The sequence below is a fragment of the Thunnus albacares genome, chromosome 10 (genome assembly GCF_914725855.1).
Source record: "Thunnus albacares chromosome 10, fThuAlb1.1, whole genome shotgun sequence".
Lineage (NCBI taxonomy): Eukaryota > Metazoa > Chordata > Actinopteri > Scombriformes > Scombridae > Thunnus > Thunnus albacares.
In genome coordinates this window covers 22,926,264-22,939,603 of record NC_058115.1, presented here as the reverse complement: position 1 = coordinate 22,939,603, position 13,340 = coordinate 22,926,264, and the positions used below count along the sequence as shown (strand labels likewise).

The following is a 13,340-nucleotide window of genomic DNA, read 5'->3' as shown; positions in this document are numbered from 1 at the left end:
ACCTCAGACGTTGCTTTGCACGGCTTCGGCTGCATTCGAGCCAGGACAAGCAGCGCAAGATTGCAGAGTAGGAGAGAAAATAGCTCTCCATGCGGCAGGAGGGAGAGCACACAGTTTAAAGCACCCCAAATAACAATCACTCTGACAAAACACTCAATGCAGAGTGAAAAACAAGCGACATCCGCAGATAAGAACAGATCAAAGAGCAGGGGGAGTTAACAGATAATTAGAATAGTTATAATTAGAATTAAAATAAGTTCTCTTTCAAATCAGACATCCCAAGATATGAGTGGAAAGTAGGCTATTGTTCTTACAGCTACATTTCTAACCTTTTTTTGACCATTTCTTTAATAACAAATATTACTGGGACCACTACAGAAAATTGCAGATGAACATTTAATATCCAGGAATTCACATCATAGACACTGACTATGCCTGTAACAATTTGGCCACAAGTTTGTGCATTGACCATACACGGTCCAGTCAGTTTTGACCTAGTCTTTTTTAATTTTCCGTCACCTCTGTCTATTAAAACCTGACCTTTTCTTTCTCTTTTCCTCACTGTTCCTCATCTTTTTAGCTCCCTCTTGAATTCTCTCTCTAGGGGCTGTAATAAACCTGTAGCTAGCTGTTAAAATCATGCGCATTTTAGACTAAATGGCCCCTTGCGTCTCTCTGCCTGCTGTTGGGGCTTACAGCCAATGGGCCTTAAAATGACTTAATTTCCTATCTGCCCCCTGGGGGAGCTCTTAGGGAAGCTAAAAGCCAGTCACAGCCCGCAGAGAGTGAGTATCACAAAAGCCTTGAGGTGGGGTGTACCCCTGCAGAATCAAAAGTACGGTTATTATCGGTTTAATTGCCTTGGGCAATATACACACAAATGTATCATGGTGATACTGGTGTAGAGGCTTTCAGAGCTGCACACTGGGTGGTCAATTAGTGTTCCTTACTTTAGATACTTTTTTTGGCTTATTGTTCTTGGTACACTTGAATTTTCTTTGTTTACTGATATGTCTTGTATGTTGATTATTGTAATGATTAAAGGATTAATCACTGGGTCTATAAAATGTCTTAAAATTGTGCATCACAATTTCAGAAAGCCCAGAAGCCCCAAAACATATTAAAATTGTTCGTTTTGTCCAACCCAAGCCAAACAACTCAAAATCCAAAGGTATTACCATAGAAGAAAAGCAAATGTTCACATTTGAAAAGGTGGAACCAATGATTTTTAATTTTATTTTAAATGACCAGACTTAAACAATTATTCGATCATCAAAATAGTTTCCAGTTTCAAAGCTAGATCCAGCTAGGCTTCCAGACTTATGTATATTAAGCTTGGGTCTACAGAGTTCTGTATTTGGATATCTGTGAAATGAGGTATTGTTGCACATGATTAGATTGTTCAGTTTATGTAATTAGATACGACATTTGTTTTGAGCTCAAGCTAAATTGAGCCAACAGCTGAAAATAATTTGGCTTATTTTGCTTATCGCCATTGTTTCTTACCTTCTCTGAACGTTTGACCTTGGAATAAACAATTAAACGCTAGGATTCAATTAGGTCCTTCTCATTCCAGGCAGTCAATTGGCTTCAAAACACCAAAGCAAAGCACACTAATCCATGTATTCAGTAAAAAAAAAAAAATACTTACTGACATTAATTCCCTTGTTGGTAGTATTGTCCCTGGCTCCTATCCCTCCTATCTGGCAAGGTTAACGTATGTGTTGTGCTTGTACATGTGTGCGTATCTGTGTTGATTTTTTAGCACCTGCTTGTTATTCAAACACTCCTCCCTCTGCTCTATATATTGATGTAGTTGTGTAGGATGGTTCCTTTAAGGGGAGCCAAGGCTGACTCCTGCCCTCAAGGTCACTCTGCACACCAAAATCAAAAGCCCTCAGTGATTGATGCACAGAGCTGTGTGAAGTGTAATTGATTCATGGAGGCAAGAGTGTGTGTGTGTGTGTGTGTGTGTGTGTGTGTTTGTGTGTATTCGTTGGGAAAAACATGAGACAATGGATAACAGTTGAGTCAGTGCAGGAAGCATTGAAGAGAGCAGGTAACAGAGAAAATGAAGGAACAGAGTTTTGAACAATAAAAGTAAAGAGAGTGACACTGAAATTGAATGCACTGAATGAACGAGAGCAGAGGGGCTGACAGATGAACTGTTGAGGTGTGATTCAAATGCAGACTATTTGAGGAGTTAACTTGACCCAGCACTTACAGTACATTCAGTACAATAAGAGTTATTCCTGTAAAGAACAGAAAGGAGCTCTACTTAAATGTCTTTTAGAAATCTGATGCACTGTGCAATGATTTTTCAAAAAAAAGGCAATGCAGTATTGTGTTTTTATTTAAAGGTCAATAGATTAGATGAAAGAGGACAAATTGACATGGATTGTTTTATTTCAAAGTCAGAAATAGGTTTATTCTGTTCATACTACCCATTCTGTACATATATTGATGTACTTATATCTATATGCAACAGTTAGATGCTAAACTTCATTTCATTTTACTGGTACTTATTGCATGCAATAATATAAATAATATAATATAAATAGCAGTAGGAGGAAGGATAAAAGGCAATATGGATAAAATTTACACATATTGTAATATAGTTCACTTTCCTGAAATTCATTAAGGGAAGTCCTTTATAGATAAAATAACCAGACAGGCATTAACACTGGGAAAATTCAGTCATCACTGCCGAAACAATTAGGCCAGTTGATTAATTGATTAGTTTAGGGACAGGAAATTAAACACCAACAATTTAGATTATCGATTAACTGTTAAAGTTATTTATCAAACAAAAATGCCAAATATTTGCTGGTTCTAGCTTCACAAATAGGAAGATTAATCTTACTTGCGCCAGTCTTTGTGCAATTTTAAAGCAAATACCTGAATAGAAAGCGATATAATGAGGTCACACCTGGTGTTTTAGAAAACACTAAAATAATAATTTGTAATGTGAATATCATGACAAAACAAGTAGAATGATTGTTCAGTTTGCTGGAACATTCAAACTCAGAAAACTGTAACACAACCATAGACCTGGAAAGGATGCCAGATATACATTTACATCACAATAAACAAATCCTATATTATATTTAATCTTGTACTGCAAGATAGATATTATATTGATTTACAGCCAGGCTCAGATAATTAGAATCTAAGCAAAAGGGCTTAGTTGGTCTGACACCACCTTTCAAACCCTGAGTGTGTATATCCATTCACACTACAGCGATGACAGTTAATGTACTGTAAAGAGTAATAAAACTGCCATAAAACACCTCACCAACACTCCTATCCTCCTCCATTTTAAGTCCTTGAAGGTAGCCCTAGTTAATAGGGTTGTGTTAGTTAACAAGTCTGTAAAGTCCTCGTCAGCAGCACTATCACAGCGACACACAGATAGAGGCAGTTTTTTATCAGGCCTCTCTATGGCAGCAACAGCAGACAGCTCCGAAATTAGTAGCTCAAAGAGGGAGGCAAAGGGGCAAACAGCATTATTATACATTGCCCGCTGTGTCTGAACACCAGGAATACCAATATAGAGGTTGTTGTGCAGACAGACACACACACACACACACACACACAGAGCTGAGTGTTACCTCCACAGTCAGCTCTGCCACAGACCTTCTATGGTGTGAAGCGTATGCAGGGTGCAGCGCTTCTCATTATTAACAGTAGTGCTGGCTTTGGCATCAGGAGTGAAGAGGGCAGCTTGGCTCAGCCAGCAGTCACAGCAATTTGCAGGTCTGTCAGAGAGAAAGGGGTCGACCAGAGGAGAAAATTAAACAGCATTTAGAGCTGTGAAATAGACTGCAGACGCAGAGAATGAGCCACTGGTGGATGTATGATATGTTCATGTTGCTTTTGCTGCAGGGTTTTTTATAACAGAGGGCTAAATGTGTTTGCTTTATTATGCAACACTTGGCAAAAAAAAAAACCCAACTGAGTCTGGGGTTGTGAGTTTTAGATATGTATGTATTTGTCATACTAAGTTGGAGATCTTTCAAACTTTTCCAAGGTTTAGTTGCAGAGCGCCTGGCTAATGCTTGATAGCATCAGGATTTGTGCTTAGTGCCATGATAATCTTGTTTTACGCTGTATTATTTTCTTACTCTGGCTGGCAAATGAAAGCTCTGATCTTTCACTGAATTGCTCATCAAGATGTACATTTTGGGTATATGAATCCATTTCTCTTTTTTTTGTCCCATGATGCTCATGTTTTTGTGAGCAAGATTTTATATTCGTGTGGCAGTGTTTTCAGTCTTACAGCAGCATTTCCAGTAGACTCTTAGTACAGGTCATTGAGACAGGAAGTGTCAAGAAGAAGCCAGGCCGTTAAACCTCAATGCAAAAACTGAACAAACAGAAACATCAGGATGAATAGATTCTAGATGACAGTGTTGTAGAAGTCACTGGAGTGTCAGGCTGACTGCAGGGTCATAGCGGCCTCCCTGCTCCTCCCCCCTCAGAAAGAACACACAGTTAAAGGAACCATTTTTAGAGAGAAGATGGCTGGAGTTGCCACGACAACACCACAAAAAAAATCTTACCTCTGTCCTTGCTGTACCATGATTGTTTTTCTGGCATGACCCTGTATCATGATGACTTGGAAGTCACAAGGATGATATTAAATCTTCTTTCTGTCTCTGTTTCTCTGTGTCTTTATGCAGAAGGGATCCATAACATGACCATGGACTCCAACTCGATAACAATGCCTATGTCAGATCCCAACGCCTGGGCAACAGCCATGAACAACCTGGGGATGCCTCCCATCGGCATGACCGGACAGCCACTCATGCCAGGTACCACATTTCAACTTTCCCACACAACACGCAAACAGAACCACAAAGGTCTTTGCATTAAAAGTTTTATTTCAATTTTCCATGGGTAGATACCATACTCTAGTGTTACGTTTGACAGTTTTGTGAATTGGGTATTTATTTACAGGCATCCTAACCCAAGTTCAGTCTGACTTTCAGTCCAGTTTGAGAGAAATGTTTGGACTTTGTTATATTACAAAGACCATTTTGCTCCTTACAGACATACTCAATGTTGGTGATTGTCCAACACAAAGTAGAGCTGCAATGATTAATCTATTAGTTGATTGTCAGAAAATGTATTTATATTTTAATAATTGAATAATAGTTTGTCATTTTTAAGCAAAAATGCCAAAAATGAGCTGTTATCAACTTCTCGAATTTTGTCATGGTCATGCATAATAGTAACTTAATGTCTTTGGGTGTCTGACCAGTGGTCGGACAAAATAAGACATTTGAAGATATCACCTTTGACTCTGTCATTTTTCAACATTTTGTAGTCCAAACATTTAATCAATTAATCAAGAAGATAATCTGCAGATTAATCAGTAATGAAAATAATTGGTAGTTGCAGCCCTCATACAAAAATACTTCAGATTGTTTAGCAAGGCTGCCTCTTTTTAGTAGCATTGTATGCAAATTTTTTCTTTTTCACATTTCTATTTGTAATTCCCAGACCTCCTCATCTTATTAAGTAGCATCATTTTTTGTAGAGGCATTAATATTTAGCAACTGTAGCTTGGCTGGTACTCCGTCCCTATCATAATAATTTGATTTATTTTGTATTTGTTTTTTCCTTACGGCTATTTTCCCTTCAAGACAAAAAGTGAAGAGACTATTTTTAAAAAGCCTAGAAAATGAATCAATCAAAACAGTAAACAAGAGTTTTTAACTTAGATTTCGGGCTAAAGGTTGGTTGTCTTTTTGTGTCAATCATGAATAACAGGATGAATAATTGTGGACCAGGGTTTTGGAATTTTCATTTGTTAAGTTTGTTGATGAACAGCACTGTGTTTGGCTGCATTAGTGTTCAGAGAAGCAGTATGCTTGCCACTGTGGCCTTAAATGATAGAGATAGAAAGTGGATTCTCATGTGTGATTGCTATGGCCTTTTAAAATAAGTATATTGAAACCAACAGCCGAGTCAGCAAGATGGAAGTGCGATCCTGTAATGAGTCTTTGGATGACACACACACACACACACACACACACACACACACACACACACACACACACACACACACACACACACACACACACACACACAGGTGCTCCCTGACAGAGGCTGATATGAGTCACTGCAGCTGCAGTTGAGATTAGTAAGAAAGCAGCAGGTTTTGCTTTCAACATTTAATGCTGTGTGTTAGAGGTACTACAAGGAACTTTTAACTGGTTATGAAACAGTCTCATGTAGGGATGTGCGATACGACCAAAATGTCACGATACATATCACGATACAGCACATTTTCTGTAAATTCACTGAATAAATAGTTTTTGGTCTGTGTCTTGCACTTACATTAACGTAACAAGGAGGGCTCAGCCCCGCCCATGCTGAACCACAGACAGCAGAGGAGAGTGGCGCGACCATAAATGACAGCAAAACGCAGTAGACATGCTCAGCCTGAGCTGAAATGAAATGAGTGCACAAAAATTAGGTAAATAACATAAATAAACATAGTCTCTGCTGCGTTTTGCTGTCATTTTTGGTCGTGCTACTCTCCTCTGCTCTCTGTGTTTCACCTGGGGCAGAGCTGCACACAGCGGAGCAGAGGAGACACTCAACCAGGTGAAGTACTTGAGTTGATGACAACTACACTTGTAACGTTACTGTAAGTGCAATAAAAGCTTTGCGTGTGAAAAGCCGAGAAGAGTAAATTACTAATGTAATCGACACAAAAGATGGACAGACTCCAAATGATGAAAAATACTGCCGTAAAAGAGTGTGCTTTGCAACACAGCGAAATAAAGGATATACATATATTTACGTTGTATATCGTCATATCTCTCAGCCCCTCGTCTCACGATGCCTCTATATACCCTACATAAGCAAACAAGACATCAGCAAGAAGATAGGCTATTTCTATATAGTTATTCTAAATGCCTCCCACGAGGTCGGGTTCCCCACAAAATCAGACTAAACGATTTACGACACACAGACTGGAAGAGCCTTATGTCTACATTACATGTAGCACTGTATGCATGAGGGAGTACAAAGATACGTTACTAGGACAAGGGGAGGACATTTCTCTTCGTTTAATACAAACATTAAATGTAACGTTAGACTTGTTGTTGGCTTCCTGACACATTTTAAAAAGACGAGAGAAAAAGAGAATGAGGTCGAGCGAGCTGAGAGCACGAGTGAGAGAGAGAGAGAGAGAGAGAGAGAGAGAGAGAGCAGTGGTGGTTGAGTGAGCTAGAGAGTGAATGTAGAGAGTGAGCGGCAGTGTAGCAAAAATCTGAGAAATAAAACATTATTTTCTCATTGTTTCATAGCAGTTATGATCTAAAGCACAAACAAACACGCCCACACCTCCGCACAAACCTGGGGGAAGGTGCAGCATTGCCAGATGTGGTGGTGAATGCAGCCTTACATGTAACCTGGAACAGTATTAAAACAAAGTTTACTTTGCTTATCCATCTTCATAATACAATTATTAATCTTACATAGCCAGACAGATACATGACCTCATCACTATGCATCTTGCAAACAGCTGTGTTTAACAAAGAAAAATAATATTAAAAACAAGTATCTCTTCCTTTCACTCGCTTCCAAACCAAATGCATGCGCTAGCCAAGATCTTTACGACAGAAGGCGGTGGTGCTCATGGGAAATGGAGTCTTCATTCCAGGAAAACACTACCACTTTTGTCCACAGGGTCCATAAGGGTTTTATAAGAGTAGGTAAATCAAAACCTCTACACATCTGTCTGGTTGATGCTCTTTGTCTTCCTCTGTTTCCCAAGTATGGATGAAAATTCAAACAGTCACAGATTTCAGTGTACCAAAAGTACACGTTATGGGTATTAAAAATGTTGAAATTTAATTGATTTTGATATTTTTTTCCATGTGTAATTACAACCTCAAGGGGCACAAGGTTCAGCTACTCAATTCTGATCTACCACTCTAATATTCAGCTTAACCAGTTGCTCTGCTATCTATACCATTACAACATTATAACATTAGGTTCAGCAGCACCCTCCCACTCTCCATCTCTGAAGAGTTATTCTGCCATGTCTTTTCTCTCTCCTCAGTAGAAAGCCTTTCCCTAAAGCCTTTTATAAATCACTTCCCACTTCTTAGCTGAAATGCACTTTCATATTTGAAATACGCTAGGTTTGTGAGTGTATGTGTGTGTATGGACTTGGAGACGAACAGTCTTCCAAATGCACTCCTAGAGAAACATTAAGAGAGGCAAACACACACACGCACACATATACACACATTCATAAATGCCTGGCATATTTCAAATATGGTAAACAAAAGCCTTTGCACTTACGAGAGAAAACACAAGTGGCAGAAGAACTTCTCACAGAGGGGAAAGGGGAGGTGGAGCTAAACCTAATGTTGAAAATGGAGAATGGACGCTGGACACACATCCATTCAAGAGTCTGTACTTTTGATGAAGTGTGCAAAGAGTGCCATCATCCCTCTACAGATGTTTTCCTTTTGAACTTCTTTTGAACTACTTAAACACTTCTTTTACAGCCTGACAGACATTTTAACTTGTCATAGCAGGAATAGCACAGATGTAACTACTGATGTTTACGATGACTCTGTTCCATATTAGGTGCGTCATTAAGCCATGCCAGTAATACAACCTCAACAACACCTTTAATGGAATGCAGCAATCATGATGTTATTAGCTGCACCTGTGTTTGGCAACTCAGGGTGCCTGCTGTTAGAAAGGTCAATTAAACTGCTTTTAGAATTACCCGTTCTTGCCTAAAGTCATACTTTAAACAAGATGCATTAGTTTGCTTTGTAGTGTTTTGGTATAATGAGAAGGAAAACCAACTAAGAGACCTTGATCTATGTGTGTAAGAGTAAATTAAAGGCCACGCACACCCATACAGGTGTTTTCACTTATTCTGTATGTTTAGACCTCTGCTCATGCCGGGCTCATGTCACATGGGATGGATGGCAGAGATGGGCAATATTTATTCAGTCATCGGACAACTCAGAATAGTTGTATGTAGGTGCAACTAATTTTTATATTCATAATAGATTAAACTTCCAATTATTTTATAATTGCCGATTATAGAGCCCAAGGTAATGTCATCAGATGTCTTGTTCAAAAGTCCAAAACCCCAAAACATTGCATTTTCTATACCATTAAGTCAGGGAAAAGCAGAAACTTAAACAAGGGGAATAATTAATCGATTTATCAAAATAGTTGCTAATTGATTTTCTGTCAATCGACTAACTGATAAATCAACTCATCATTGGTTGTGTGAGGGTTAAAAATACTCTGCATTGACAGTATAGCATGACATCCATTAAACTGAATAAAATTTTGGTTTAATTACCTTGAACGATGAACTTTGACTGATGTGAGGAATCCATGTATGTTTGTTTTTATTAGATGCTAATGTAAAATTTTCGCGCCAAAGTGTATATATCAAAATGGAGACTTTCCCAGTGATTTCAACTTGTTGATGGTGACGTGAAGTCCAAAACTGGTCATTTTGGTAACTCTATATTGATACAACATGAACATGGCATCAGGTTGATGGTGGATGGAGCTTTGCCAGAGTTTCATAAGGTCACTGACCTCCTGTACTAATAAGAGGGATAGGGGTGTAATTTGTCCCACTCTAACCGGAGAATAAGGAAGAGATGTCAGTCAAGCACAGTATGTGCACACCCACACAATCCTGAAAGGAGCTCTAATCAGGCAAAATAATCAAACTGTCCTTCCGTGGGTGTGCAGGGCCTTTAAGCCTCAAGTGGTGTAATACATCAGGTATCAGCAGCAGTTTCAAGAGCGTAGTGTAGAGAGGAAAGAAAGGGAGGAGACAGAGATTGAGAGGGAGGAGAGTCAGGTGAAGAGAGCAGCTGTGCCTCCCCTCATGGATCACCTGGAAAAACAGCTGGTGCTTCCCTACCTTTTTCCCTCTTCCTTCCCCATTTCTTGCCTATTCCCCTCCCTACCTCACCAGCCTAAAATACCCAGCATCTCTTTTATGTCTCATTATAGCTGAGTCCCATCACTGTAACCCAGAGGTACATTAGAACACACGCTGTTCATTTGCTTTTCACAGAGATGAACTCTTTTACACATACAGACTGCACTTAAATCACACTGAAATGCATATTTGGGCTCAAACGTTATATACTGTAAACCAATCCAATATTAAACAAATGCATACATAATGTAGTGGATGGCAAACTTAAGTGATGTTTTTCTTTCACAGATGAACAGGAGAAATACTTCTGATATGTACATTTCAGAAATGTGCTGGTGTTTTATGATCTCACCACACTCCAAAGAAATTTTGCATATATTACTCACAGGTCTACATTTTCCAGCCATGCATTTTTACTTCACATAACTTGAGCCACAAGAGGAATATGTTAGTGGGAAGACATCCACATGAGCTCTCCCTCGTGCCCAACCCTTTTAAAATAACTTATGAAGACAAAGAGGTTGGGCTAGTATGTGTAAAATTCTGTCTTGTACTAGATCTATTTTGCAAGAAAAGGCATCTGCACACCTCTTTTTTGCTTTTTCATGTTTTCTTTAGAGTTTTTTATGAAATCTCTGATCACAAAGCTCTAGGCGCACACACACTTTCACATGTTGTCACACACGCCATTACGCTGTCATGCAGGGCTTGCTACTAGGGCACCTTGGGCCTTTGAAGTAATCCAGGTGGATTAGCTATTGATTCTCCATCATGACTGAACATTATCTTTGTCTCCTTTTTGTTTCACCTCTAAACAACAGGGGAGAATTCACTGTCACACTTTGTCCTTTTCCATTTGATCTCTCATTGTGTTTGTGCACACGTGCAATCATATGTTTCCTGCATGTAGGTTTAAGTGGGTTTTTATGAGTCCATTTCAGGCTCATTCATTAGAAGAGACTGTGTGTGCCGGAGTGCTTTCGTTATACATTAGACTTCGCCTCTGTTTCATCCATTGTGAGCCTAGAATGTATTTCTTCACCGCAGAGTCTTTTCCCTGCCTCCGGCCAAGTGGATTTATCCAGACAGACAGCTGGATAAACAGACCACTGTGGGCAGAGCCTTCAATACTCTGCAGCCTCTCAAAGCCTGGTGCACGTCTCCAATGATGACAGTTTTATTTCTGTAGATGGACTAGGCAGTGGCTGTGTTTGTTAAAAAGTTTTTAGTACATGTTTGCATTATTGAAGTGTTTGGATAGGGGGAGAGTTTGGACTTAGGCCACACACAGGAGTCAGATTTGTATATAAATGGTATATGGTGGTCAAGGTACACAGGATTTTTGTGGTCTACAGTACGTCTTACTTAGTGTTTCTTGACGGCACTTGGACGTTGATCTACATCTTCTTTGATCTATATTCTTTATACATGTTTGTACTTTTATTTACTTAATATTGTCATTATGTGTCTCCGTATTGTCATTTTGCTATTGCTACTTCTCTCTATTCTGCATATATGACCTCTATTGCATGTCTGTTTGTCCTAGAAGAGGCATCTTTCCTCTCTTGCTTTTCCCCCATTATGTTATGTAAGGATAGAGGATGTCATACTTTGCGCAGATTGTAAAGTCCTGTGAGGATAATTTGTGATTTCCGGCTATATAATAGTTGATTTGCGTAGCCCACTCTCAGCAATTGTCCAAGGAGAGAGGAAATTCAAGTAGAGGCCCCCCTTTCCTCAGGCAGCAGGGGCTGCAACAGAAGCCATATTTGGGAGAGTAGCAATAAAAAAATAAACAAAGTCGTAACACTCATCAGAATCACAAAATAGAAAACTTTGATTATAATCTTTATTTAGAGAGAAGGGTCAACGGAGAGGGCAGCACATAGGATGACTAGCTTGAAAGGTGGATGGGGTCCCGTTCATCCAAACACCTCAGGAGAGAAGAGCTATACAGGGTCTTGGGAGCAAATAAAACCAAATTATCTAAGGGGCAGGAACCTGCAGGGCACATCGATAGGTAGATGGACTTCAGGACACAGCTACATTTTAAGGAAACTGACTTGCATGTGACAGAGAACTCAGGGTCCAGCATGTCACTGGAGAAAGAAGCGGTGAGGTATATTGATTCTGTGCTTTTTAGTCGTAATAGCTGCAGCTGCAGTCTGCTTGCTGGAGATCCAGTTTTTTATTGTTATGATCATAGTGGGCATTATCGGTCTCAATTTTAGTGAATTGGTGTTATTCTGCAGACTGTGCACAGAATCAACACAGTGTAATGCACCTACTCAGGATCATGGAATAGCAGTTGTTTAAGCACAAAAACCAAAGATGTAAATAGTAAGGTAAACCTCTTACAGTTCTCATGGTCTGTACCGCAAGGTCTGTTTACTTGTGCAGACAAGAGTTCAAACAGGCCAGAAACAGAGTTCCTGTGGTTATGGAAAGATTTACAGAATTTGACATTCAGGGGTTTTTCCTGTGGTCAGAGAAGGTTATGGTGAATGATCCAGGTTTTGGAAATGCCTTGTTGGCAATAGCAACATCACAGATTACCTGAATTCCTTGGGCTAGTTATATGATGAGGACATAAACATGGCTTCTCAATCACACAAAGTGAGCCCTGTCTTATGAACAGAACATAGGTAAGTTGTGACATGGTTAGCAAGAACAAAACTTCATTTCTGTATATAGTGTGAACTGTGGGAACGGAGCAAAAACTGCAATAGTAACAGCAGGAACCAACATCTGGTTTTGACATCTGACAGTATAATATGTCCTTTTCCAGGAGCATTCACCCTGTATTTCCCAAACCTTCATCAGTGTTCTCTCTAGCACATCCAGACTGTGAGTAGAACCAGATGGAAAGCTATAGAGTTCATCTTCTATACCTCCCTAAAAACACAGACCTCCCAAGAAGGTTTTTATTAACCAAGACACTTGACATTATGTATTGTATCACTCGTCTTGTATACATAACCAGCTCCTCAGTACAGTTGGCTTTTATCTGAAGATTACACTAGCAGTTCCCAAACTTTTTGACTTGTGATCCCTTAAAATGAAGCACTATCTTCTTTCTGTTATAAAGCCATTCACTTGTTTAGTGAAATGTTCTAGAAATAACATTATTTATTCTTTTTAATCACAGGTTATGGACTATGACAGTAATTTTGCCTTCTCAGACTGGACTTTTGGTGGTCTAAAGTTGTGAAAGTATCCAGTGTTCCTCAGAAAAAGCAACATTTAGATTCAAAGTTGGAAAAAATAAACATAACTTTTTGTAGCAGAAATACTTCTTTTCATCATTGTTTGAAACCCTCAGATTGAGCCCTTCAGGGGGATCTGTCCATAGAATCTGGCAGCCCCTGAACTGCATAATATTAAG

The 13,340-nt window shown here is 39.3% G+C and overlaps 1 protein-coding gene across 9 annotated transcripts in view; it reads left to right on the top strand.

Annotated features, from left to right (window-relative positions):
- The window catches only part of enox2 (ecto-NOX disulfide-thiol exchanger 2), a 188,213-nt gene that overhangs the window by 126,769 nt on the left and 48,104 nt on the right, over positions 1-13,340 (top strand). For all 9 annotated transcript variants that reach the window (XM_044363290.1, XM_044363282.1, XM_044363283.1 and 6 more), the window contains one exon: positions 4,683-4,814. In XM_044363290.1, the coding sequence (XP_044219225.1) occupies positions 4,683-4,814 (132 nt within the window). The remainder of the gene's footprint in view (positions 1-4,682; positions 4,815-13,340) is intronic.